Below are 23,909 nucleotides of genomic sequence, written 5' to 3'. Positions count from 1 at the left end.
ACATTTCGTCCCGTAATCGTTTTTTGTAGTGGTATGAGCAACAGTCATCGTCATCCCATCCTTCAGAAAAAGGGTGGCTGTAAGTCATTTGGGCCCCCTCTGCGCAATGTGTAATGGTTTCAGACAGCATGTTTGTATTTGGCCATGTATACAGCCCCCTCCTTCAGGCAGAAGGACTACAGGAGACAGATCTGATACTGATACTCTCGCAGAGGCCCGTGTCCAGCAGGACTCATCTAGTAAACACCCATCCGTCACTCCGGACAGACGTCCGTCGCCTCGTCCCAACCCTGACCGCTCTGCGGAGCGCAGCGCGAGAGAGCTCTTCTGAACAGCTTGAGCCACTGAGAGACCGAGTCCAGCGCGGTCCCCTCGTCATTAAAAGGCTGGACCTTTCAAGCCTCGCCACCGTCCAAATGCTGGCCTTAATTTCTGCTCCCCAGCCAAGGAGAGTCGAAAGACGGCTTTCTAAGAGACTGAAAAATGGCAAACTGCCCGAGCAACCTCTGCGCCGGGCTCTGGCAGCACACAGGAAGCAGTCTTTTTTTCATCAGCGTCCAATTAACCTTCTCATCTCGCCTCTTTGCCCTCTATTTTCAAAACATTTCTGCAGCACAGAACCTTTCCTCCTATTCGTGCACAGAAAAGAACGACAGTGCCAGCTATTTTTATAGACGGACTGAGCAATGTATGTATGTATCACACACACAAAGTTCTGCCACTGTTGTAGCTACAAGTTTTTGTGATCAGGTGGCTCACTATGAACATTTTTGGGGGAGCCGTGTCTAAGACAGATCCTTCACTGCCAGTGAAGGAAGACAGACAGCACTGGAAGCAGCTGGATCCTCCAACACTCAGGATGGAAGGAGCACCGGAGCTAAATATGTGGTCAGGACAGAGTATCCGTGATAACCCGCTGCGCAGAATTATGAGGCGTTTCCTGCGTTTCCCCCCCATGTAACCTGACAGACAGCATTCAGAGGGAGAAGCAGCATCGCCGAGGCCCTTAGTCCAGATGGTCGTATACCAGGATTCTTCAACTGTCAGGCAGCCAAACCTAACCGGTTGCTACCAAAACACTCCTAACAAGCTTTTGCAAACCGTACACGCTGGCCCACAACGAGGAGCTGCGGGAAGCATTAAGCCGTGAAAATGGCGCCCGAAATACGCTCACCGTTCGTTTAAGCGCAGCTCACGCAGTAGAGACATCGTGTCCGTCATCTCGAGAATACATTCTGACAGGCCAGGTTCGACTGGCACCGCAGCACGTGTTTAGGGGAGCCCGAGAAAGATGGGAAACGCCAGCACGCACACAGGGAGGTTGATTTGTCTGCACACCGCGTGGCACTCGCATCCATCCACGCTGTTTAAAATCATCGGATATTGTCTGTTAAACGCGATCGCGCCAGAGGGGAGCTTACGCTCAAAAGAAAGGTCTGCCGTTTCTAGAGACACTGGCAGCTCTGAAAGGATACGCACTTTCCTCGTTCCTTCACCCAAATCAACATGCTGCCATAGGCAACGACTGCCGGGCTGGAGCCGCCCCCCGCCGTGCTTCCCGCTTTTTTGTACGTGTGCCGTTTGAGGACGCTGCCCAATCTAAGGCCCGCGGAAATGGCGGCATCGTAACGGAGTGGTCAGGAAGCGAGGATGAGAGCAGGCCCCGGCCCTCTGCTTCTCCGCCCCTGTGCCTGCGAGAGCGCTGGAAAATTACTTTAAACGCTCGGCAACTTCTGGAATTATATGGGGTTTGAACTCCAAAGCTGGAACACAAATTACGCTCTCTCTCTCTTTTTTTCCCCCCCCTTTTCCTTTCTACATTCGAACCTACACTCACGCGAACCCCACATTTTGGCTGGTGATTTGTGAGAAGTGTCAAGTTTTATTTTGGAAAAAGGCGAACAAATAAATAAGCGCACACAATGTTTAAATTACCGAGCCATCGCGTCCTTTCCGAGGGGGCGGCCAGGGGGACGTGAGAATATATGTATGCCCGTGCTGTGTTTATGCAGATCGCCGGCGAATTTCACCCCAGCGCGTAAAATCTGCACTCTTGCACTTTCGGGCGGGTGAACGGGTGTCTCCTTTACAACAGCACGCCTGTCAGGCCGCCAGCCTCTTAAAGCGTGACTATCTGAAGGCCCCTCTAAAATGATAATTGCACGGTATTTGCACACAGAGTCGACCCTTCTTATTATTCGGCCAGAAAAGGGACAGGGGAAAAAGTGAGTCTTGCGCAGGGACTTCGTGCCAATAAAACGGATAGATGCGTCTAACAGAGGGAGCAGAGCTCGGACCTCGGCCGGGACCCCTGAGATTCGGGCAGGAAGGAGAGGAAGGAGTCCCCCCTCTAGAGCCCGAGGGGTTAATGAAAGCACAATGCCACTTGGTCTCCCCTGGGGGAAAAACAGCCAGCTTTTAATCCAATGCAACGGCTGTGCCAATAGCACCCTTTGTTTTTGGAATCTATGCTCATTTCGTGCAGCAAGGGAAAAAAATCTCGGCAAAATGTCAACAAATGTCATTGTGCAGAATGCGAGAGGTATATTACATTAACAGCAAGGTGATAATCTGCATGTTTTGGAATAAAAAGAATTGGAGGTATCTGTGTGTTAGAAAGCACAGACAAATAACACTGCCAAATCCCATATAGAGAAATGGAGTGCGCAAATCTGCATGTGTTACATGTTCTAATCCCAAAATCACAAAGGGTTTCTGCTACTATCATCATTTCTTCGTTGATATTTATTTGTATTCATGTTAATATTTTTACTCCATCCTGTTGGGATTCCTCTCACAGCGCACGATCAGGTAGCAGTGAGTTTCAGCGCCGTGGCTTACTCTCGCTCCCCTCGGTCCCGGGGTAAGGCAATGCCGAGGGGACTAATTGTTGACAGGTGGGCCTAATGCCGCTCCTTTGAAAAGGGAGTCTGATTTATGGCCCGGCTCCTCACGCCGACTTTCATGGCCGCCTCCAAGACTCTCCCCTCCAAAACTCTCCTGCACAGGACGCAGCGCATTCCTGCGGAGTGATGTCATCCCGGGGCCTACTTCACACGCGGCAGCAACGCTGGCCATTCATTATTTTTTGCTGGGCGGGCGTGGGGAGTTACGCCGAGGAGCAGGCAGGTAGGATATTCGGCAGGAAGCACGGGGGGGGGGGGAGACAGGAGGGCCGTCGCTCGGGATGACCAACGACCCGGCATCCCCGCTGCAGGCACCCGATCCCGACTCCGGCACATCTGAAAATCAACCCCTCCGCTCTCTGCGCACCTCGCCTTTGCGGCCTGTAACGGGGGGGAAGCCGGGGCGGGCTCCCGCACTTCGGCGAGGTCTGGGAGGAGGTGTGCAAACAGTGTCAGAGGGGACGGCGGTTCTCGCGGCAGAGAGCAGGGGGAAAGTGTGCCAGGCGGCCACGGCCAGGGACTGTTTGACAAACAGACAGGATGCTGTGACAGGAAGGTCAGAGAACTGTTCTGGGTGCAAGGTCTGGGCGACAGTGGTGGGGAGTGGGGGATGGGGGACGCTTCAAGGACATCTAAGGGCGGTCCTTGAATGTTTATTAATGCTTGATGCCAAGAGATTGAGATGGGTCTTTTGAAATGAAGTGCAAAAGGCTCTCTGGCAGAGGCTAACAGGCATATGTCAAAAATTGTCAAAAATTGACTTTCGGAGAAACCTTAAGGGCACGACTGTTTGCAGCTTAGACATAAATACAACAGATAAGCTAAAAGATACAGTGTCTGAAGAATGCTGTGGAAGCGGTTGACAGGTGAAGAGCCCTGACTACAGGTGCGATGGGTACTAAGGACAGGTGTAGGAACTGAAGACAGGAGAGACTAGAACAGGGCACAGGTGGTATGAAAACTGAAGTGATTCTGCTAAGGGATGTGAAGGATAGTGTGTACAGGGCACTGGGTGACTGACACTAAGATCAGATAAGATATGCACATGTGACGGACACCATGCACATGTGAGATGTTTATGGGGTACAGGTGATGGATACTAAGCACAGGTAAGATACACACAGGTGATAGATACTGAGCAGAAGTAAGATATGTATGGGGCACAGGTAATGAATGCCAAGCACACACAAGTGAAATGCACACAGGTAACGGACGCTGAGCACAGGTGAGGCGTGAGGGACGCTGAGCACAGGTAAGGCGTGATGAATGACGAGCACAGGCGGGGCACTCACCGTGCAGCGGGGAGCCCGAGGGGCTGCTGGACAGCCCGGGCACAGGGCTGCACCGTCCCCCCGGCTTGCTGCTCAGCTCCTGCTCGATCTCCTCCAGCCCGGCGCTCTTCTGGAAGCGGCTGACGCGGTCCACCACGCGCGGAGACATGTGCGTGCGGGCGCACGGCGGCCCGCCGTAGGGGTTGATGGGAAAGACGTGCGAGGTGCCGCGCAGCGTGCTGATCACCACCCAGCGGCAGTCGTGGCTGAAGCAGACGTCCTGCACCTGGACAGAGGGGACACGGGGATCGGCGGGGACAGGGGTCACAAAGAGGGACTCGCCGCAACCACTGGCTCACCAGTAACTTTTCATTTAGACACTCACAGCAAACAAACACTAAACCACTGTCCTGAATATTGTTCCTCACTGAAAGAAATGTCAGACTGACACCAGCAGAAGCTTTCTTTGGCTGCGATAAACCCGCTGTTTGCAGTGGCTACCAGGGCCACGGTATCAACGCCCTTTTCAAAGCGCCACTGAAAGGGACGGCCTACTCGGCTAACAAACGCCGCAGATAAAATCTCCCCAAATATTCGAGAAATGCGGACCGAGACAAAGGGGGAATAAAAGCGTCCATTATCGGGCCCCGTTTCGGGACAGCGCTCGCATTTTTCCACGGCGATAGAGGTCACTTCGGCTGTCACTGCGTACGCCGCGCCCGCCGACGGACTCAGACGCATACCTGCGCTCTCCGCCGCCGCCGCCGCCGCCGCTCTCAGAAACTGAAGGCATAATTGCACAGCCAATGACGATTAATCGCACACCCTTCACATTCCTCTAGTGTTCTGTTACCGGCCATGGAGGTGATGTCTGTCTTGGGGATCTCTAGCAGGGCAGCAGGGTTGACAAGGGTGGCGCAGGGCTCAGACTCACAATGGTCATGTGACCAGCATCCCAAAAGCACGGCATGACAATGCCCCTGTTCCACCCCATCAGTTCATATCAGGTTCCATATGTGGCCTTTGTGATGGCACTGTAAATGAGCACTCAGTGTACATTGTATCAAATAAGGGGCCAGTGTAGGAAAAATAAGCGTCACAATCTTGAGGGTTTTTTTTCATCACTTAATCATCTGATGAACGTAATGGCTTGCAGAAATGAAGCCAGACCCAACAGAGACCGAGGGTATGTATTCCCCCCCCGGGTTCAGATGGGCAATCCGGGCGGGGGAAAAGGTGATGTCATTTGATGCTCGCACTTATTTCAAGCATCTGGGTCCTTATCACATATACAGACTCGGCACAAAGTTTTGTGATCTCTTAAAAAAGACTTCAAAGGAGCTCACAGAGGCGTGGGCATTATTAAAGAGCTCATCAGAGCCCGCGGAACCTTCCAAATACCTTCCGAAAGAGAGACCCTTTTTAATTTCGCTTACTATTATTTCTCCCAGCAGACGCCGACTTGTCACTCGGCCTTCATCGTTAAAGAGTTAAAAAAGAAAGAGGCTGACGCCTTTGGTCAGTGCACTGCAGTTTAAAACATGTAGAGCCATGCAGACCTGCGGGCAGCCCCTCTTATCAACAGAGTTTATTTACTGGTAGAGGCTGAGGTCACTCATAAGAGCGGCTTGTGAGTCAGAACAAGCGGACTCAGCCAGCCAGCGAGATAAGCCAGGGTCCCTGCCGTCCGCCCAGCACCATTATCACTTGTGTTATTTGTACGGCTCCAGATAACGCCGGCTCTCTCTTTGCTGTTAGCCGGCCCAGATCAAAGCCAGCGCATGGTCAGGCAGCAAACCTGGCGTTAGTCAGTAACAAATTAACCGCCGCTCATCTCGTTCTGAGATCTTCGCCGCCTGCCTGGCCGTGCGGGCCTTGGGGGGGCAGGGGGGCATGCGCGGGGGGGGGGGGGGGGGGGTAATGTTTTACACGGGTTGCTCTCCTCCCCCATGGTGCTGGAGGTGTTTTGTGGAGTAATCACTGTTGGATAATAACACCCGAAAGGATAGCAGGTTGTAAAGTGCGGGAGGGGTTGTAAAGTGGAGGTGCTCGCCCCCTGGGCGGCCAGCCCACCCTCTTCTTTCTCTTTCTCTCCCACTCTCTCTCCCTCCCACTCCCCCTCTCTCTCTCTCTCTGCTTTACCAGCTGCATCGGGCACTCGCCGGTGAAAACCGTCATCTGGACTGAGAGAATGTACACTTACAGGCCTCATGGTCAAAAGCAGTGTTTCAGTTTTACATTAATTATGGCATTCTATCCCTGTTTCTATGTTCATTCGATGTGAAGCTATATAAATAAAGTTTATTATTATTATTATTATTATTTTTCAGCCGACCACCTAATCTGCATGCAGAAGGTGTTTCTCATTACACGTAATGTACCCCCTGCAGTTAGAGGTGGCCCACACATCGTTAGTTCATTTAAACTCACAGCTGCTGGCTGAATGAGGCCTGTTAGTGAAGGTAGGCGGGACCAGGCTCCAAGAAGCACTAGCTCAACTGTGACCTTCTTGGGGACACGTGTGACCGACCCCCCCCCCTCCCCCTCCATCCTCTAATCAGCCACTCCAGAGGGTCTGGGCCTGACCATCTCTCCTGCCAGGGCTGAGGGCTACAGGATCCAGCATGTGGAGGCTATTTCCACAAACCGAGGCCATTTAAAGGGCAACCATACTTGGGGGGTTCCATACGTGGGGGGTTCCATACGTGGGGGATGGGGGGGTGGATATGCAGCGAGGTACACGCACACACTTGTGCGTGGGTTTTGTGTGTGTGCGTCAGTCAGGGCGGAGCAAAATGCAGGGGCAGACAGCAGCTCTGTGTACAGTGTCCAAACATGACACTAACGAGACACGCAAGGGTCCAAGACCTCTGGGGATAAATATTAGTTCTGCTAAGGCAAATAAAACCTTACAAGTTGCCAACTTCAGAAGAGAGAAAAAAAAACAAAAAAAAAAAATTGGCAGATTAAGAGCTGTTAATGGATGAACCTAAACTAATATGACCACAAAGCAGCAAAATCAATGGACAGAACAGTATATTTTCACCTACACAGATACACATCCACCTACATACAGGTGGTTATATAACTAAATATAATCTTTAGCGCCATCTCTCTTTAGGACCCTGTGATGAAACCATTACCCTCTATTTAGTAAATCTTGATTGACAGTTGATACATAACCGCCACCCCCTCTTTTTAACAGTCAAAGCCTTTTTTTCATTTATAGCTATGTCTGATGCTTGCTAAGGGACTGACCTTCTCACCAAGGTTACTGCAGTTCTAGTAACATTGTCTTGCATACTATGTCACATATCATGCATTCCTATATACACACATATCTTTACATTATTGGAGGATTTCCCGATGAGAGCAGTGTTTGGAAACCAATTGTTCATGACACAATGAAAAGCAAAAACACCCCAATTTAGTGAACAACACAGTTTACCGTTTACCTCATTCTCAACATTAACAAGTACACATTTTAGGATACCACTGGGATATTTATAATCAGATAAGCATCACAACAGTATTGCAGTAACGTGGGTGGTGTAAACACACCAGTTATACAGACTTTCAGAGTGAAAACAAGCCATACTGGTATAAACCTCCCTGGTACACATTTGCAATCCAGCAGTAAGTCAGACTGCTGATACAGGGCTATTAAGCACATGTATTAAGCATTACTGTGAAATATTTAATTCTACTTCAGTAACACTGAGCACTAAGTTACTTGTGTAACAGTGCCATGTGTGTATTTATATGTTGTATGTGTGTGTGAATGTGTGTTTGTATACTACATGCTGTGCGCACATATGTGTGTATACAGTATGTATATATGTGTGTGTTTTTGTGTGTATTGTGAGAAAATGTGTGTCTGGTCTTTGAGCATGCATACTGTGTGTGCCCGTATGCGTGTGTTTGCATATTACATGCTGTGTGCGCATATGTGTGTATATTGCATGTAAAAATGTGTGCGTGTGTGGTCTGCGGGTCTGCATAAAATATGTGTGTGTGTGTATATGTGGTGTGAATGTGTGTGCGCGTGTGTGTGTGTGCGTGTGTGTGGTGTGTGTGTATGTGCTGTGAGAGAGAGTGTGTGGTGTGTGTGCTGTGAGAGAGAGTGTGTGTGTGTGTGTGTATGGGTGTGCGCGCTGTGAGAGAGAGTGTGTGGTGTGTGTGTGTGTGCTGTGAGAGAGTGTGATGTGTGTGTGCGTGTGTGTGTGTGTGTGTGTGTGTGTGTGTGTGTGTGTGTGTGCATGCTGTGAGAGTGTGGTATGTGTGTGTGTGTGTGTGTGTGTGTGTGTGTGTGTGTGTGGGTGTGTGTGTGCTGTGAGAGTGTGGGGGGTGTGTGTGTGTGTGTGTGTGTGTGTGTGCGCGTCTCAGACAGTCAGGATGTGTGGTAAGCCCTGTCTGCCCAGCAGGGCCTTGGGGGCTGCTCCCTCTTATCACTGGCTTGGTCTGAGACACACAGCAGTCTGCCTGCCCCCTGCTCCACCCTGGCTGGCTATCATGCTGCCATTATCTGCTGGGCATCTGGCCTGTCCACCTACCTGCCTTTCCGGCTGCGGTCGTCATGTGGGTGTAAAGTGGTCAGCCAGGCGCTTCGGCAGGCTGTAATGAGCGGGGAGGACTTTTTGCACAGTTGGAACTCCCAGAGAGCCCACACTGGGAGGAAACCATTGCCCTGCGTGCTAATGCACCGCTGTTTGCTTTCCTTGGAAAAAAGAATTATACTGTGGGTCTGAGAGCAAGCGTTGTTTCATTCATTCTTTTTTCTTTTAACTTTTCCTTTGACCCAGTGCATTTCTATCTATCGTGGAACACCTCTGCAGAAAATTAACATTCCAATGTTGCTGCATGTTTGGGCCCCCATATTGTGCAACATTAGATGCAAGCCATTCTCTCAGCGTTAGGCCAAAGGTGGCACTATGCATATAGCCATATGCCCATATAGGTGTGGCAGATGCAGGCAATGACACTCTAAAACTAGGCCCTGGTGGCATTCTGGGAGCAGTGGGCCAGCACTGCCATGTTTCTCTGCAACCATTCCAGAAAAACACACAGGACCTCTCTGGGGTCATAAGCCTCTGGTATAAGTCCTTCAGTGTTGCCTTGTACTATGGTGTGTCCTGATGCAAAGCATGTTGGGAAGGAGGAGGAACCATCCAGAAGTCTGTAGGCCACTGCACTGTGCTGGAGCAAAAATATGTTCCGCCACCTGACCTCACCCTGCCCACAGTTTTCCAAAAATGGAGGGGTTCCTCACAGGAAGTAAGAAATAAGCTGGGGGCCTCAGCGTTTCCAATCTTTCCACCATTTGATGTTCGGACCCCGACCCCCACACACTTCAGGATAAACTCAGGTCAAAGGGAACCATCACTGACTCACAGAACTCAAAGTGCGCTCCACCGAAGTACACGGCACAGAAAATATGATAGGAAACGACCAGAGAACGAAAGATGCCCCGTCCACTGACATACTCGAACAGCAAGCTTAAGGCTACTTTGAAGCACTAAGGTCTAATAACACATTACTTACCAAAACAGCAGATGTATTCAGCTACTGTATCTGAACTGACCCCCTGTCCCTGAAATTCAAAAGCAGCTGCATTTATCACCAACAGCGGTACCAACTTTTTGGACACGAAAGCCCACTATTTCCAATTTTATCAGTCAGGGTCAGGTTTAGTACCACCTTCCAAAAAAAGCTGAATGATAAAATAAACTATAAAAATATCTGTAGGGTATATTGGGTATATATTGATTAGATAAAGGCCATTATCTAACTCTGTTTTGACGGTTCTCACTCCTGTCACCAGGCCCAACACCCAAACATTCGTTGCAGATGCCACCTGGCCCGGGGAGGCCCTGAAGGTCCCCAGCTCCATCAGCCTGGTTTTGCGCGCTCCAGGATGCAGGGTCATGTGTTCTCCGTAGAGAACACGCAATGTCTGCGGCGGGGCGGAGCGAATTCAGCGGCGCGGAGGCAGGCAATGGCGAGTCCCCGAGCGTCCGTGGCTAAATCTCACAGCACTGGGCTGCTGGGGCAGCAGCTCCATTATCTGGCAGGAAGAGACTCGTGGCTTCTGAAGGAAGAGCTTAATGATCGTCATTTTTCAAAGACAGCTCTGCCGAACCCCAAATGTGATTAACTGCGGGGGGGAGGGGGGAGGAAAAATAACTGTAATATCAGGAAGGCGAACCAAAGTTAATATTAGATTTCCCTCATCAGAGACCCAAGAAAGCAGGGACTGCAGGGAGCCCGGGGAGTCTGCGGAAACATCCATGGGGGGGGGGGGGGGGGGGGGGGGGGGTTCAGGGAGGAGAACGGGGCCGCCGGTACCCATCCATCACCGCGCCCCGCCTGCTCGCCGCCCAGACCGTTTCCCGCGTCGCACCGTATTTGCTTTGGATCGCAGCGGCGGCGATTTGGTACAACGCCGCAGCTCCACAGCTGCGAAGAATTTAGGCTCACACCAAACGACACGGGGGAGTCTCATTTTAAATAATGACTTCTGCAAATCAATTAAGCTCCGCTTTTGAGAAATACCCAGATTGTTTGTTTTTTCTGCAGATATTTTAGGAGACGCATGAAAAGGACGTTAAACAACACTACGGGCCATCTGTGCGAGCCTCAGATAGAGCCTCTTTCCGCACAATAGATAGAGCGATCCCTCAGCGCGCCTGTGACTTACACTCCCTGACAGTATTTAGAAAACACAGGGAGATACAAGCGAGGATGAAAGGCACTTTATGAATGCTGATTCCCAGGGCTGTTAAACACGGGACAGAGGGGGGAAATTTACAGTGCTGGGTGGCCCACCAGAACCTAAACAAAAGAGTCAGGGTTCTGCGATGAAACATTTCACAATTCGCCAAACACCGTTTTTTTCCCCTGATGCGGGCGCTCGGGCGGGGGGGGGGGGGGGGGGAGGCTTTGGGTACGGGGAGGCGTGGGGTGGATCTGCCTCGCGCCTCCGACCCCTTCCGATTCCCGGAACGTTCCGATCGAAGCGCGCACGTGGAAGGGCAGTGTCCCGCTGTGAGGAGGCTTCTTCCTGGACCGCAGGGTGGCGGTACCATTCCTGTGAGTGATGCTTTACAGGCAGCAACATGGAACTGGGCCCGAAAGCAGGGAAACGTGGAGGGGGCCAGGGTCCGGGAGGGGTGCGGGCAGGCGAAGGCGTCGTGTCCTACCTTGGCCTCCGTCTCCCCGCGGTGCAGCGTGTAGAGGTGGTGAACGGTGCTCTGGGAGGAGCCCCACGGGTGAGTCAGGATCTGAAAGACGTGGAAGTCGTGGCCCAGCGCGTCCGCAGTCACGAGCAGCATTCCTGGGAGCAAGACACCCGCATTCATTTTTACATCCAAATTACCACCTCGCTTCCCCTGCAACAGACAAACGCTGTCAGAGTGATTTGTGCTTGTGCTTTGTGAGATTTTGAGAAGCCTCCAACTCCAACTGAGCTAGCAAATCCATGCAATGCCACCATCTAATCAGAGCTTAGAACAAGCAGACACATTTGACAGGCATAAGCACAAGATGACACATGGGACACAAGCCTGAGACTGTAAAGCACAGCACTGTCCCTCTGTATTCACAATTTGTCCTCCGGTTTAAATGCTAAGCAGCGTCTTTCAAAGACATATCCGCGAAAGGGAGTGTACCCAGATCAGGCCTTAACCCGACCGCAGCTGGACCGATGTGCAACCCTGATGACAGGGCAATCCATTTCTCTATTTTTATTTGAAGTCTGTAAAACTGCAAAAACTACCATTCTTACTGTAAACAACACACTCCATAAACCACACCAGAGCGCGGCAGCGTCTAAACTCGATTGCTATGAAAGAGCGGGCCCCCGACGCGCGGCGGGATCCTGAAAACGCAGGCCCGCGGAGCCGCCGCTGAACTTTTTCCCCCGGCGACATGAAAGCCAATCATTTAAACAGGCATTGAAAATGCATTTTCATAAACGCAGGCTCTAGCCCCAGGTTCTAAATCTCACAACCATAATTTAACACAACAGTAATTAGTAGTTTTCCCGTTCCCGGTCTTTAATGTCGGGGGTGCAGTAGGTTTTAATTAGCGGGAAGTCTTTAGTTTGCGGTTTGTCATGTAAAAAGGGAGGTTAAATGACGTAAGATTAAAGTAATCTAATAACCACTGCGAGCAAGGGGAAAGAAAGACATAACACATAACAGGGAGCCCTCCGGCTGGATGAGTTAATTCAGTTCGCTTTTAATTCTGGAGCTTCCCGATTTTCACACCGATTAATGGGAAGACGGTTTGGACGAGGCGAGGTCGTCCTCCTTCAGATGTGGGGGTGGGGGGGGGGGGGGGGGGGGGGTGTTGAAGTGGGGGGGTTGACCGGAGTGGAGATCGCACACATGAAAAGAAAACATAACGTGTAGAGAATTAGATGGTGGTTAGCTGTTTATGCTGTATCAGAGGACCAAACCAGGCTATGGCCCGGCCATAAACTTAACCCACGCCCCAAACGAGGTGCCAAGCCACAAGAAGCGCTTGCGTCAACTGGGAATACATGGAGGAGGAGGCCTTCTAATTATAGTCTAGAAACGGAAGCGCGGAGTGATTAGGAGTTTAGGCGCTGCGGTATGTTTATCTGGGAGCTTCCTCTCGCTCTCTCTCGCTCTCTCTCTCTCTCTCTCTCTGTCCTGACCCCCCTCATCCCCTCCTTGCTCGCCCGCCCACCCGCTCGCTCTCAGTGCGCCTGACAGCTGAGCCTCAGAGTTTGCTGATGGTACATTCTGCGCTCCAGGCCCCAATGGAGCCGGGAGACCGGCGCTGGGGCTTTTGCGGCCTTGTCGAAACAGAGAGCCTTGCAGAGAGGCGTCAGTCGGTTAAACCCCGGGAAACCAATTTGAAAAGCAGGCCTTTTTACCCCGCAGAGCCCCTGTGAAATTTCAGAGACATGTTTGACACGTCCTATTTATAACACCTCCTCCCTGCGTAGAGGTATTCATCCTACACATGCTACGTACAACTGCTGGCACGCAAACTGAAAGGTGCAATGTCTGATCGGACATGCATACAAGACCCACATCCGTGCAGATGCAAGCCTCTAATGTAACACACCCCCATAAATATCACGTCTCCTGGCAAATTAAATTACATCCATGTTTTCTTTTTTGTGATGTTTTGTTTTGATCCCTGCGTCCCATGTTTCTAACCTTGCAAACACGAACCATCTGCGAAATCCCATTTGTACCCGCCGGATGCCTTATTTCAAACTCGAGCGACCAAGTCTCCGCGTTGGAAGGAAGGAAGGAAGAAAAAAAAAGCTGATGAAGCCAGCAGCGAGAGAAGTGTCTCTCGCTCGGCAGCGCGGAGGGCCGGCACAGAAATATTCCCCGTTTTTAATTAACAACAGTTGGCTTAAAAGCTCTGAAAACAAGGAAATCTCAAATCACAAACACGTGGGGGGAAGAGAACCTAGAGAGAGACAGAGAGAGAAAGACGGCGGGGGAACGGCGGAGGGCTTTTGAGCCCTGACACAGAACGCGACTGAGAGCGGGTGAAGGAAAACAAACAGAGCGTCGAGCGTCGGCCGGGCCCGTCCTCTGGGCCGGCGCTGTTGACGGAGTGGCAGGGCGCTATGTCTGGGCCGACTCCCCAGCGCTGGGCCTTTGCTGTGCTCTCCTTATCGAGGTGTTTATGCAAGCTGGGGGAGGGGGTACACATTCATAACCTCACATCAAAGCTCCCACCTCGTCCGTGCGCTAACCCCCCCATCAAAGCTCCCACCTCGTCCGAGCGCTAACCCCCCCCCCCCCACCCCAGCCCACAGAAAAAGCCTGCTCAAACCACGGGTCAACCTACGCACTAACCACACCCCCCACACACACACCGCCGCCCCCAGTTAACGCACACACTCTCTCGGGTCACTGTGCGGTCGATAACTTGTTAATCTTTTACGGGCAAAGTGAGAAATTCTGACGCTTAACCTTTTCGCTTCCGGAAGAGGGTTTGTTTTTCTGGATTGCCACTGTTTTCGCAGGCGTCGTCCAGCGACAGCGGTTGAATGACCTCGTCCTAGCACGATGACTGCGCTGTGACTCACGGCAACCCAGACCAATGACCGCGTCTCCAAAAGTAACGCTGTCTCGAGCCTAAATAAGCACCGGAGGTGGTGGCTGTGGCCTGCTCCGGCACAAAGGCTTCCCAAACACTCTCATTTTAATGGGACTTGTCAGTGCTGCGCTAGCCTGAGCACGTGGGGGCTGAAGTTATCTCTGAATGTGGTGCTCTGTAACCATGGCCTTGAAGAGGACTGAAGCCTTCTTTCAACCTGAAACTAAGCCTGTAATTCAACTGAAGGAAGAGCGGAATAAAAAAACAGCTTTACTGCCCATATGACTTACAGTCAAGTGCCACAAAGGAGCAGGCCACCAATGTGTTTTCAGCCAAACTGAAAGACTGAAAGCGTTCCTAGCCAAAACGCAGCGATTAATCTCTTACATGAAGATGTATCCACCTTACAGCTCTGCCCTGCTGCTTTCAAACGGCACCCACCCACAGGGGGAGGTGATGGGAACAGCGGGTCCACAAGCCACAGATCTCGGTAAAACGAAGCCCTCGGTTCACACAGATCACCAAATTCAACTCCAAATTCAAAGAGGAGACCCGACCCCCAAATTCCTGAGTGAGCGCAGGCATTTCTGCCTCATTTTCCTTACTTATTCAAGCAGCATTAAGCATGCCTTTATCACGTCCCGAAAAACCAGCGGGCAGAAAACTTCTCACAGGAGCTTAGAGAGTCCAGCCCGCTAAAGCTCCGCAACAAATTGGTATAACCACAGTCTCCCGACAAGAACCGGACCACGGCGAGGCCCACTGAATAGAGTAATCCTTTTTCAGCTAACAAACCGTCTGTGATAATCTCTTTCCACCTAAAAACATTCTCTTTTATATCTAAGAGTGTTACATTAACTAATTAATCCTCCAAAGCGTTTCGCAAGGGCCAGTGCCAATCATTTGGGAATTAGACAACGGTGAGTTTTCTTTTCAAACAGCTATGCTTCAGTTTGGCTTCTAACATGCCGATGTACTGTTTCTTTTAAACGTCCCCCCCCCCCCCCCCCCCAGGAAGATTGAGACCGATGCGTCCGTGAAAATAACCTCGGTGCCGGGAGGCGCATAGCTGTCTTCAAAGAAGTGGCTGCACAGAAGATACCCCCCTATTACTACCACAACTCACCCTCCCTCCCTCCCTCCCTACCTCCTCCCTAAGCAAAACAAAACAGAAAAGGCAATCCGTGAGAGTTTCGTGTGGGATACTAATGATGCTGAGTGGGTGAAGTGTTACTCTGTCGAAGAGGTTTGGGAACATGCTTCCCACTGAGATTTTGGGACGTTCTCTCAATCGCGTCTGGAGGTGGGTTTCTCCCCGGGGGCTGAGGCCCGGGCCGCACTGCCTTCACCCTTGTGATGGGAACCGCATCAAACCAGCGGCCCCAGCCTCACTCTCACAGTTCCCGTGACGAACACCCAGGGGATTTCCACTTCGAGGATGAGCTCACAGAGAGCTCAGCCTGTGGCTTTTCAAAGTCTGTCACTGAGCTGTGAACTTACTACAACACTACAAAAGACAAGCGACTTATTCATAAAACTAAATGAAACAACATTCAATATCAATGACAAATACTTGGAAAATCTGGACAGGATTCAGAACTGTAAAAGCTGACTGTGAACTTAGACAACACCCCTAACCGTGTGGCTTTTCAAAATCCATCACTGAGCTGTGAACTTACAACAATACTACAAAGGAAAAATAAGTTATTCACAGCAATTAGCGAATCAATATGCAACATCAATAACAAACTACTTTAAACATGGCCAGGTTTCTGACTCAAAAAGGGTGACTTTTTTGGCTTTATTTGCACTATTTAACACTCAGGGTATTGGCTGGTGCCTCAAATAAGTGTTTGTGTGCGGGCAGTTTTACTGCTGGAAGGGCAGTAAAGGCCAACACAGTGAGCTCGTCAATGACCCGAGATGAGGAGGGATTCACGCTCTGGGAGATTCAAACCCGCAGCCTTTGCTCCGCACAGTGCCCACATTCCTATAAAAGGTACCAAAGGTGACTGAGGGTGTGCGTGTGGAATGAACCCCACTCCGGTGTATAATAAGAATATTCACAGGGGTGTCATAATTTCGTCATAGAACAGAACTCCCAGAAGTGAGATTCCACGACGGCCAGACTCCCCGCTGGAAAAGTGCATAAAAGGACAACAACTCTGACTGTGCTTTAATCCCCTATCACTGACCCTTTGGGCGAATTTACTGGGAAAAAAAGGAAATGACAGCTCCTCCTGGATTCGAGTGTGCAACGGACCAGCTATGTTACATTATCTCAACCTAAAAACCACCAAGAGGCAACAATCAGCATGGGCAGAGAACATACTTGGTTATAATGGCCAGATTTTGGTGCACACACTCAGCAGAATGGCTAACTTGGTTATACTTCACTGGCTGAGCTTGTGGGTGCGGTATGACTTCAGGCCTGCAAGAATAACAATGGCTGCCTCTCCCTGAAGCACACTGCCCACACCACATCCTAACGCACTCATCCACCTCCAGACCCTGCTGCTTTCCAGCAAATTAATGCTGTGAAGCCAAGGGAAAGAACTCGGTGTAACTGGTGTTCATCTGAGAGGGCAGGCTTGAATGAACCTGGAGCTAACGGTGTGGGGGTAATCAGCACACATGCTGGAGAGCTGCACCTACAGGAGAAAGTACGCTCTGATTCTCCACAAATTAATCAGCAAGCTCCTCGCCCCTCACCGCCACCACAGGGGGGTGCCCTGTGTCTGAGGGGCGCGGAGACACGGCCTCTTGGTGGGTGAAAAGCACATCTTTTGCTTTAAGAACCGGCTGCCGAAACCCCCCAAAGCAAGCCGGTGCCCTGGACTAATCCGCCGCAGAGGAGCAGATTCCTTGATTGTTATCAGTTGCGTGATTGAGAGGAATTACAGAGCGAGTCTCCTGGGTTGCTAGGGCCTGTCCACACTCATACCCCCCCCCCCCCCCCCCCCCCAACACACACTCACACACACACACACACGTCCCTGACACAGACCCCTCGTCCCCAGCCAGATCGCAGCCTCCCGAGCACGCCAGGCACTGCTCCCACCAGAGCTCCTGCCATTATAAGGCTGGTTCAATTCTGACCTCACAGTCACCGCTATTAAGCAAGCCAAAGAGGCTAGAGGCAAGAAGGGGGGAAAAAAACATGAAAAAAAACCAAACCGATTGCAGCTGCTGAAGTGGACGCTTCACAACTGCTCTTAACAGCATCCTTTAATTATACGCCTATGAATAGAACCCAAGCGCCGCAGATTGGGTGCCAGCTAACCGACCGACCGCCATTTTATACCACGTCCCGCTCTGTTGTCCCTCCAACACACACAGCACGCTCCGTCTCTTGCATAACTTCTGGGAGTTCTTGGCTCCAGCACCTCGGCCGGGTAATCGCGCCGCTCCTCATCACAGGAGCTTTTATGGTTCGGGCAGCGGGCCGAGCGAGAGCCCGTCCGGGACCGCAGCGCGCTGAGAGCCCCCTTCCCGCTGCCGCCGCCGCGCTCATGTAAAACGTGCAGGGCTAGCACGCTTAAGAGGCGCGCCGCTTTTCCAGCTAATTAAATTCAAGCTGTTCCCCTCTCAGCTATCCAAACAGAGGCCCTTCCAACAAGGCCGGGAGACCCTTTTTTTTCATTACATGAGGTAAGGCCTTAATGACGTAAGGCGACTAAATCATAGCGCTCGCAGCTGGCTTCCTCCTTGGGCCTGTCGGCCACCTTCACGCTGTTTTTCTGTACATCGGAGGGCCAAAATTTTCATTTTCAGAACTCAAAAAAATGTTTTTGCAGCTTCTTACGTCTTTATACTGACACAAATGAGGTAGCAATGGCAATGTTGTGTTGCTTTGAACCAGGCCTGACAGTTAGGAGGTCAGGCTTTTGAAGTTTACAGCATCCCGCGGTCCTCCAAGGCTGGACGCCTGCGGACAACTCGGTATGGGGTCAAAACTTTGTGCTTGACAAAGGGCCGCGCTGGCCGCCCGCTGCTCCCCGCTCCCTGCTCGGCAGCCCATATCTGGGGCCTTCCAGGGAGATGACGAGCTTCCCTTTGCCAAACCTGAATTCGGAGAAACGCTTGCTACTGTTAAAACTGTTACCAGAGGAAATAATTTACACACCGCATTCTTCCACAGCGGTGGATATGAGGGGAGAGGAAGAAAGAAAAACATTTATCACTATTACTTCGAAGACAGGTAAGACATTCCAGTCTCTCCAGGAGGATTAATTCTGACATTTTACCAGCAACTGCGAGAGGCTCTTTTTCAGTGTAAGAACTGGCTTTTATTTTTCAGACAAAGACAACGATAAAAGCAATGTAACAGCATTGAAACAGCACAAAGAAAAAGACATGGGAAATGGAAGGAAGATATAGAACAAGCAAAAATGAAAAGACAACGGAAAAAATGTTGTGTGACCAGTTTTAAACTGTGGGAAGCAGACAAATAGGCGTCCTGAATTTTGCTTGCTTTTCGGGTGCATGTGCGGCTCTCTCTCTCCTCCAGACTGCTACACGAAGAACAGCTTTCAGTGAACGATGCCTGTGCCGCAGTGGAACTGAGCTGGCTGCCGCCCAAGGTGGAGGGACACCAGAGTTTATCTCCCATGCATAGTGGCCCAGCGCAGGGCTCACAGAGCTAAGCCTGCGAGTCTCTGCAAAGGCCGTGGTCCAAAGGTTAACCAATGGCGCCCCCCAGAGCTGGCCCCTCGGTGTCCGGGGTACTCCGGAACGTCACGCCAGGCGCCGCCTGCCTGTCTTCCTAGTCAATCTACACTCTCATAATGGGCGCTGCTGAGGCACTTACACTGGCCCAGTGGTTGTTTCGGGGGTCAGCGTTCTCTTTAGCTCGTTAGCTTTTTTGTAGCATTTCCAAACAGTGCTATACCCACATGCCTAAGCGACGCGCAATAGCAGGAGCCGTGTGCTTAAGGCAGAGGCCCAGCTTTTCGTGAGAGGCGTCGCGAGAGCAGATGAAGTCCTTGCAGGCTGGTGGGGGTGGTGGGAGTTGAGGAGGGGTGCGTGCGGAAGCGTGCGAGTGAGGCGGGGGCAGCATGGAGTCTGGCACGGGCTGTGTGTGTTGGGGGTTGGGGTGAGAGTCTGGGATGCAGTCTGCTCATCACAGAGCACACCCGAGAGCCAGAAAAACGCTATGCGCACGTACCACTACGCCTCTCCCACACCACCACACGGCGCCTCCTCCTCTCATCGAGCATCAAGCCAGCACTTCCTCAGGCCTACGCACTCGGCTCCGTGTGCATCTATAGCATCTCTACTCCTGCCTGTGCCAGGCAGTCAGAATTCACTTAAGACTACATTTCCTTCAGCGATGTTACTCCCCATCAAAAAGTCAACAGGCAGGAGATTTTGCTTTGTCTCCCTCTCTTGCGAATCGCTGGGCAATTTCCTTGAACCCGCTGCACGCTTCTGAAAATGGATTTAAAAGAACGCTCTACCATAAAAACTATGGGAGTGTGCCCTGATGGATCCCAGAGCACGGCGCTCCACAGCTTCCTGCGCATGAGTAGCGGAGTAACGGCTAGCTCAGACGAGGCCTGTTTGTGTCCCGCGTGGCGCTAACCCGGTTCCGCTAAGCTAACAAGACGGCGCCAGGTGCAGGCCGGTCCAGCTCTGTTTTACACAGAGTCGCACCAGCAAGGCACCCTTTATCGAAGCCTGGAGACGTTAGCATTCCTCCCCGGTGATGCTACTCTCCTGCTGCGTTTTGCATTCACTCCCTTAAAGAGCAAGGTAATTAAAATGAAATCGTTAAAATAAATAGTCAATAGTAGTCAATATTAGTTAAATCATTAAAATAATAAAAGCAAGCGAGTGAGTGAATGCGTGGCGTGGACCCTCGGCTCCGGGGGGGGATGGGAGGGGGTGGGGTACCTTAATAAAGGCATTCTGAGGATTCCTTGCAGAGGCCTCGGCCCCTGCTTTCAGCAGCTCCTTTATTAAGGCGGCTCTCCACCTGAGACACACCGCACAATGCCGCATTGTCTCCCACCTGTATTTTTCCGGAAGGGCAAGCGTGGCGATTTGGAAAGGCAAAAAGCGCCGAATCAAAGCGATCGCCAGGAGCAGTGCAGGGTAAGGTCAGGGCAAGCCGGCCACGGGGCCGCGGCCATCACTGCTGCGTATCGTCTTACACAATTAAAGACCTTCCAAAATACCCTTACCATTTAACATGCAAGAGAATATACCATTGTACAACATCATAAGTTATCCTGCATTTAAAAACAACCTATCATTACATTATGTAATGTTATATTAGGCATAATTCATACTAGTGCCCATGTCCCTTAGCTATATGACTAGGGAACATCATAGAGTTTGCTAGTTGATTGATTCTGGTCAATATTTGCCATTGACTGAGGCAACCAGGTAATTTTTGTTAATAAAAAAATGTATTATCTTCAAATGAGTAACATTAAAAGACTGCAGCTTTCTTTGTTTAATTCATCTTATATCTCCAGAAATACTAGCTTAGTAGCTGCCCAAAGCAAACTGTTCCAGCCGAGGTACTGCTGGCTGGTATCCAGTTTCCGGCATACGCAACGGCTTCAAATGAGAGCAGTGTTGAAGCTAGTGAACTTGAAGCCATGAGTTAAGATAATAACTGGTAACCAAATAATTAATTTATGACATTCTTGCTTAATATGCCACTTACATAATAAAATGTAGTCACAAGTTGGTAACCAGTAATACATAAAAGATGCTAAATTCAAAGACCACAGTGGAATAATTGAATTAGGTTTACCACATAGTGAAATGTATTAGGAAATCATCTGTTTACTCTACCACGTCTCTATTTTCCATGACCTGGGTCAGACTGCGCCTGTCTGAGCATATGAAGGCATGCTTGTGTGTGTATACAGACAGACACAAACAGTAATGCATGCACACACGCGCACACACACACACACACACACACACACACACACACACACACACACACACACACACACACACACACACACACACACAAACACACACACACACCCACACACACACAGTGAGGGGAAGACATGTTTTCTCCTCCACTCACAAAGACTTGTTTGCTTTCCTCAGCATGCAAAGTTTCATCCAAATTTTTCTAAATCCAATTTAGAAAAGCAGATTATGGTGGCAGAGCCTAAAAGGACGCATGTGAAAATGATTTATCTCCATTGTGTGAGGAAGCTCTGTGTTGGGGTTGGAGTTTGTATGCCATAGTCTGAATCTGCTATTATGATCTATTGCTACACTCACCGCTTGGGTTGAATGCCATGCGTGATATAGGCTTATCATGGGCTGGGAAGTGGGCCACCAGACCCTCGCCATCCGAGTCTTCACTGACCAAGACCTGAAACGCAGAGAAACAAACCGTGACCAATACAGCAGGCCTCAAAAGACCCTTCCTACCATTTAAAAAAAGATTCAATCTGAAGCTCACATTAAAAAAAAAGCCTAAAAACAACCCCATGGCTAGTTAAGGCCAACTCTGACTTTGACTGGAAAAGACAAAGACACAGTATTCAACTCAAATTCAAATGTTTACTTTAAGGTGGCTCACCCATGTATTTGATCAATCATCCCAAGCTCAAAAACCTACTGACTCTCATAAAATAAGGATATAGAGTGAAATTAGAAGGGAATGTTTTTAAATGATAAACAGTTTTAGCAACGTGAATTTATTTTTAGCCACAAAGCACTTTTGATATAAGGGCTGCAATGTTTATGCAAGTCTGAGAGGGAAAGTACTGAAGTTGCTATAGCAGCTTAATGCTTATTTAAGAATTAATTAACACATTTCACTCATCTCCACTAATGTCTAGTCTGAGTAGCAATGACAGATGCTTCTCCTAGGCATGTAAAGAACAGACCCAGAAGCACCACGGCACAGAATCAAGCAATCTATTGATTATTGCAATACAAACAGAAGGCCCAAGGCCCAACTCAAGGGATATATATAGTGTGGTAAGATACCTTTTGGAATTCATATGCATGATACAAATAAAGGTATTATATATTACGAAAGCACTTATCCTGACAGACAAATAATACAGTATGTGACTATCAGAATATATGGAGTATGTACATATGGCAATCCCAGTATAACAAAAATGAGACAGTTTTGGAGAGCCTCACATAAGCAGCTGTGCAACAAATGACTGGTGAAAGTGATCATATGATATAAGATACGATCATTATTATATGATAATGATCATTGACTGTAGTGACCATATTTGTGACACATACGACATAACATTTTCCCCTGGCTTACTTCTTTGCAACACAAATCTAAAAGGGGTGGAGTTTGTGGAAAGAATACTGAAAATTATAAATGCAGGTACATGAATGTCAAGGCTATTCAGCAACAACTCAAAATGACTTCAGTGTGTAATTCTAGGAACTGCTTCTGAAACAAAACCACCTTAATTTTGCATGAATCTGCAAAGCATTAATTTAAATGAAATGCAAAATATGTTTGTGACAAATATGTAAAATAACTGACAGAAATGAATTCTGTATGTTGAACTGGAGCTGGATGAGAAGACAGTGGCCAATTCAGCCGTTTGATTTAGGTCAGTCTGAAATGTTGTATGAGCACCCATGCAGACTGATCAAGCCCACGTCATTTTTTGACTCCTATGTTTCCATAAGCGTAGCCGCTCCATCAGGGCAAAGGCGGCCCTTGCCACAGCGCCAGAGCGACCGAGACCCCCCCCCGCCCCCCCCCCCCAATAGTCACTGGCCCGCCGCTGCATCCCCCCTCCCCCCTCATGCCGGCTCCTTCCGTGACAACGTCTCCAGCAACACTCAGAGCCGCACCTGGGAGGTCCGCCCCGCTACATCAAACCTCACTCTGCCTCCCTGCCTCTCACCCTTTAACAATCAGATCATTGTCTCCGCCGCCTGGCACGGCCCTCACACCTCCGCAGCCGGGACACTCATCGGAGCGCTTCTCCCGCCCCCCCCCCACCACCACCACCTCGCCGACGCACTCGAGTGGGATGCACTCACTGTGATAACCCCCCCGCCACCTCTCGCCCCCACTCCAACCCCCGAAGAGAGCGAGGAGCCGGCCCTGTCTGCTCCTAATGGATGTGCAGCCTGACGGCACCCCCGCCGCCTTGCAGCAGCAGACAGAACGCCACTGGCACATCCCATACCGCTGTGTGCGAGGACAGGACAAAAACGGGTTGGCAATCCGCTTTCATGTACATGACTCACGTCAGACCCTGATTTGGAAAAGGCTGCTTTCTGGAGCTGTCCCTCAGCTCTCGTGCAAAGCTGCCCCACTCCACATCAGGACAAACGGATCTGCCACGCATATCTGGCTCCGCCGCCCTGGCCTCGGGTCCCGGCAAAACAATTAGGCCAGTTCCTCGCAGCTATCCGACGCGGAAAAAATCCCCCCGTCGCCTTTTCTGCGGTTGTTTCTGTCGAGCGAAAACCGGACTTTGGCTGAATGCTCGCAAATGCTTATGGTGAAGGTCAGGCACAGAAACAGGGGGAAAGAGATGAAGGAAAATGTTCAGACTCTCTGAAGTGTGTGTTGGGTCTGGAAAGGCCAGAATGAATTTTGTTAAGTGTATAATTTATTCATCTATGGCCTGTGCGCAACATTGTCCGAACGGCTCAGGAGGTT

At 50.3% G+C, this 23,909-nt stretch overlaps 1 protein-coding gene across 2 annotated transcripts in view; it reads right to left on the bottom strand.

Moving 5' to 3' along the window:
• Positions 1-23,909, bottom strand: part of LOC118775482 (breast carcinoma-amplified sequence 3-like) — a 228,806-nt gene that overhangs the window by 172,264 nt on the left and 32,633 nt on the right. For both annotated transcript variants that reach the window (XM_036525425.1, XM_036525426.1), the window contains exons 13-15: positions 21,527-21,620; positions 11,377-11,510; positions 4,199-4,463 (exon numbers count right to left, since the gene is read on the bottom strand). In XM_036525425.1, coding sequence (XP_036381318.1) covers positions 4,199-4,463; positions 11,377-11,510; positions 21,527-21,620 — 493 coding nt within the window. The remainder of the gene's footprint in view (positions 1-4,198; positions 4,464-11,376; positions 11,511-21,526; positions 21,621-23,909) is intronic.

The sequence above is a fragment of the Megalops cyprinoides genome, chromosome 3, assembly GCF_013368585.1.
Source record: "Megalops cyprinoides isolate fMegCyp1 chromosome 3, fMegCyp1.pri, whole genome shotgun sequence".
Lineage (NCBI taxonomy): Eukaryota > Metazoa > Chordata > Actinopteri > Elopiformes > Megalopidae > Megalops > Megalops cyprinoides.
The sequence above is the reverse complement of the archived record's forward strand: the minus strand, read 5'-3'. Positions and strand labels throughout refer to the sequence as shown.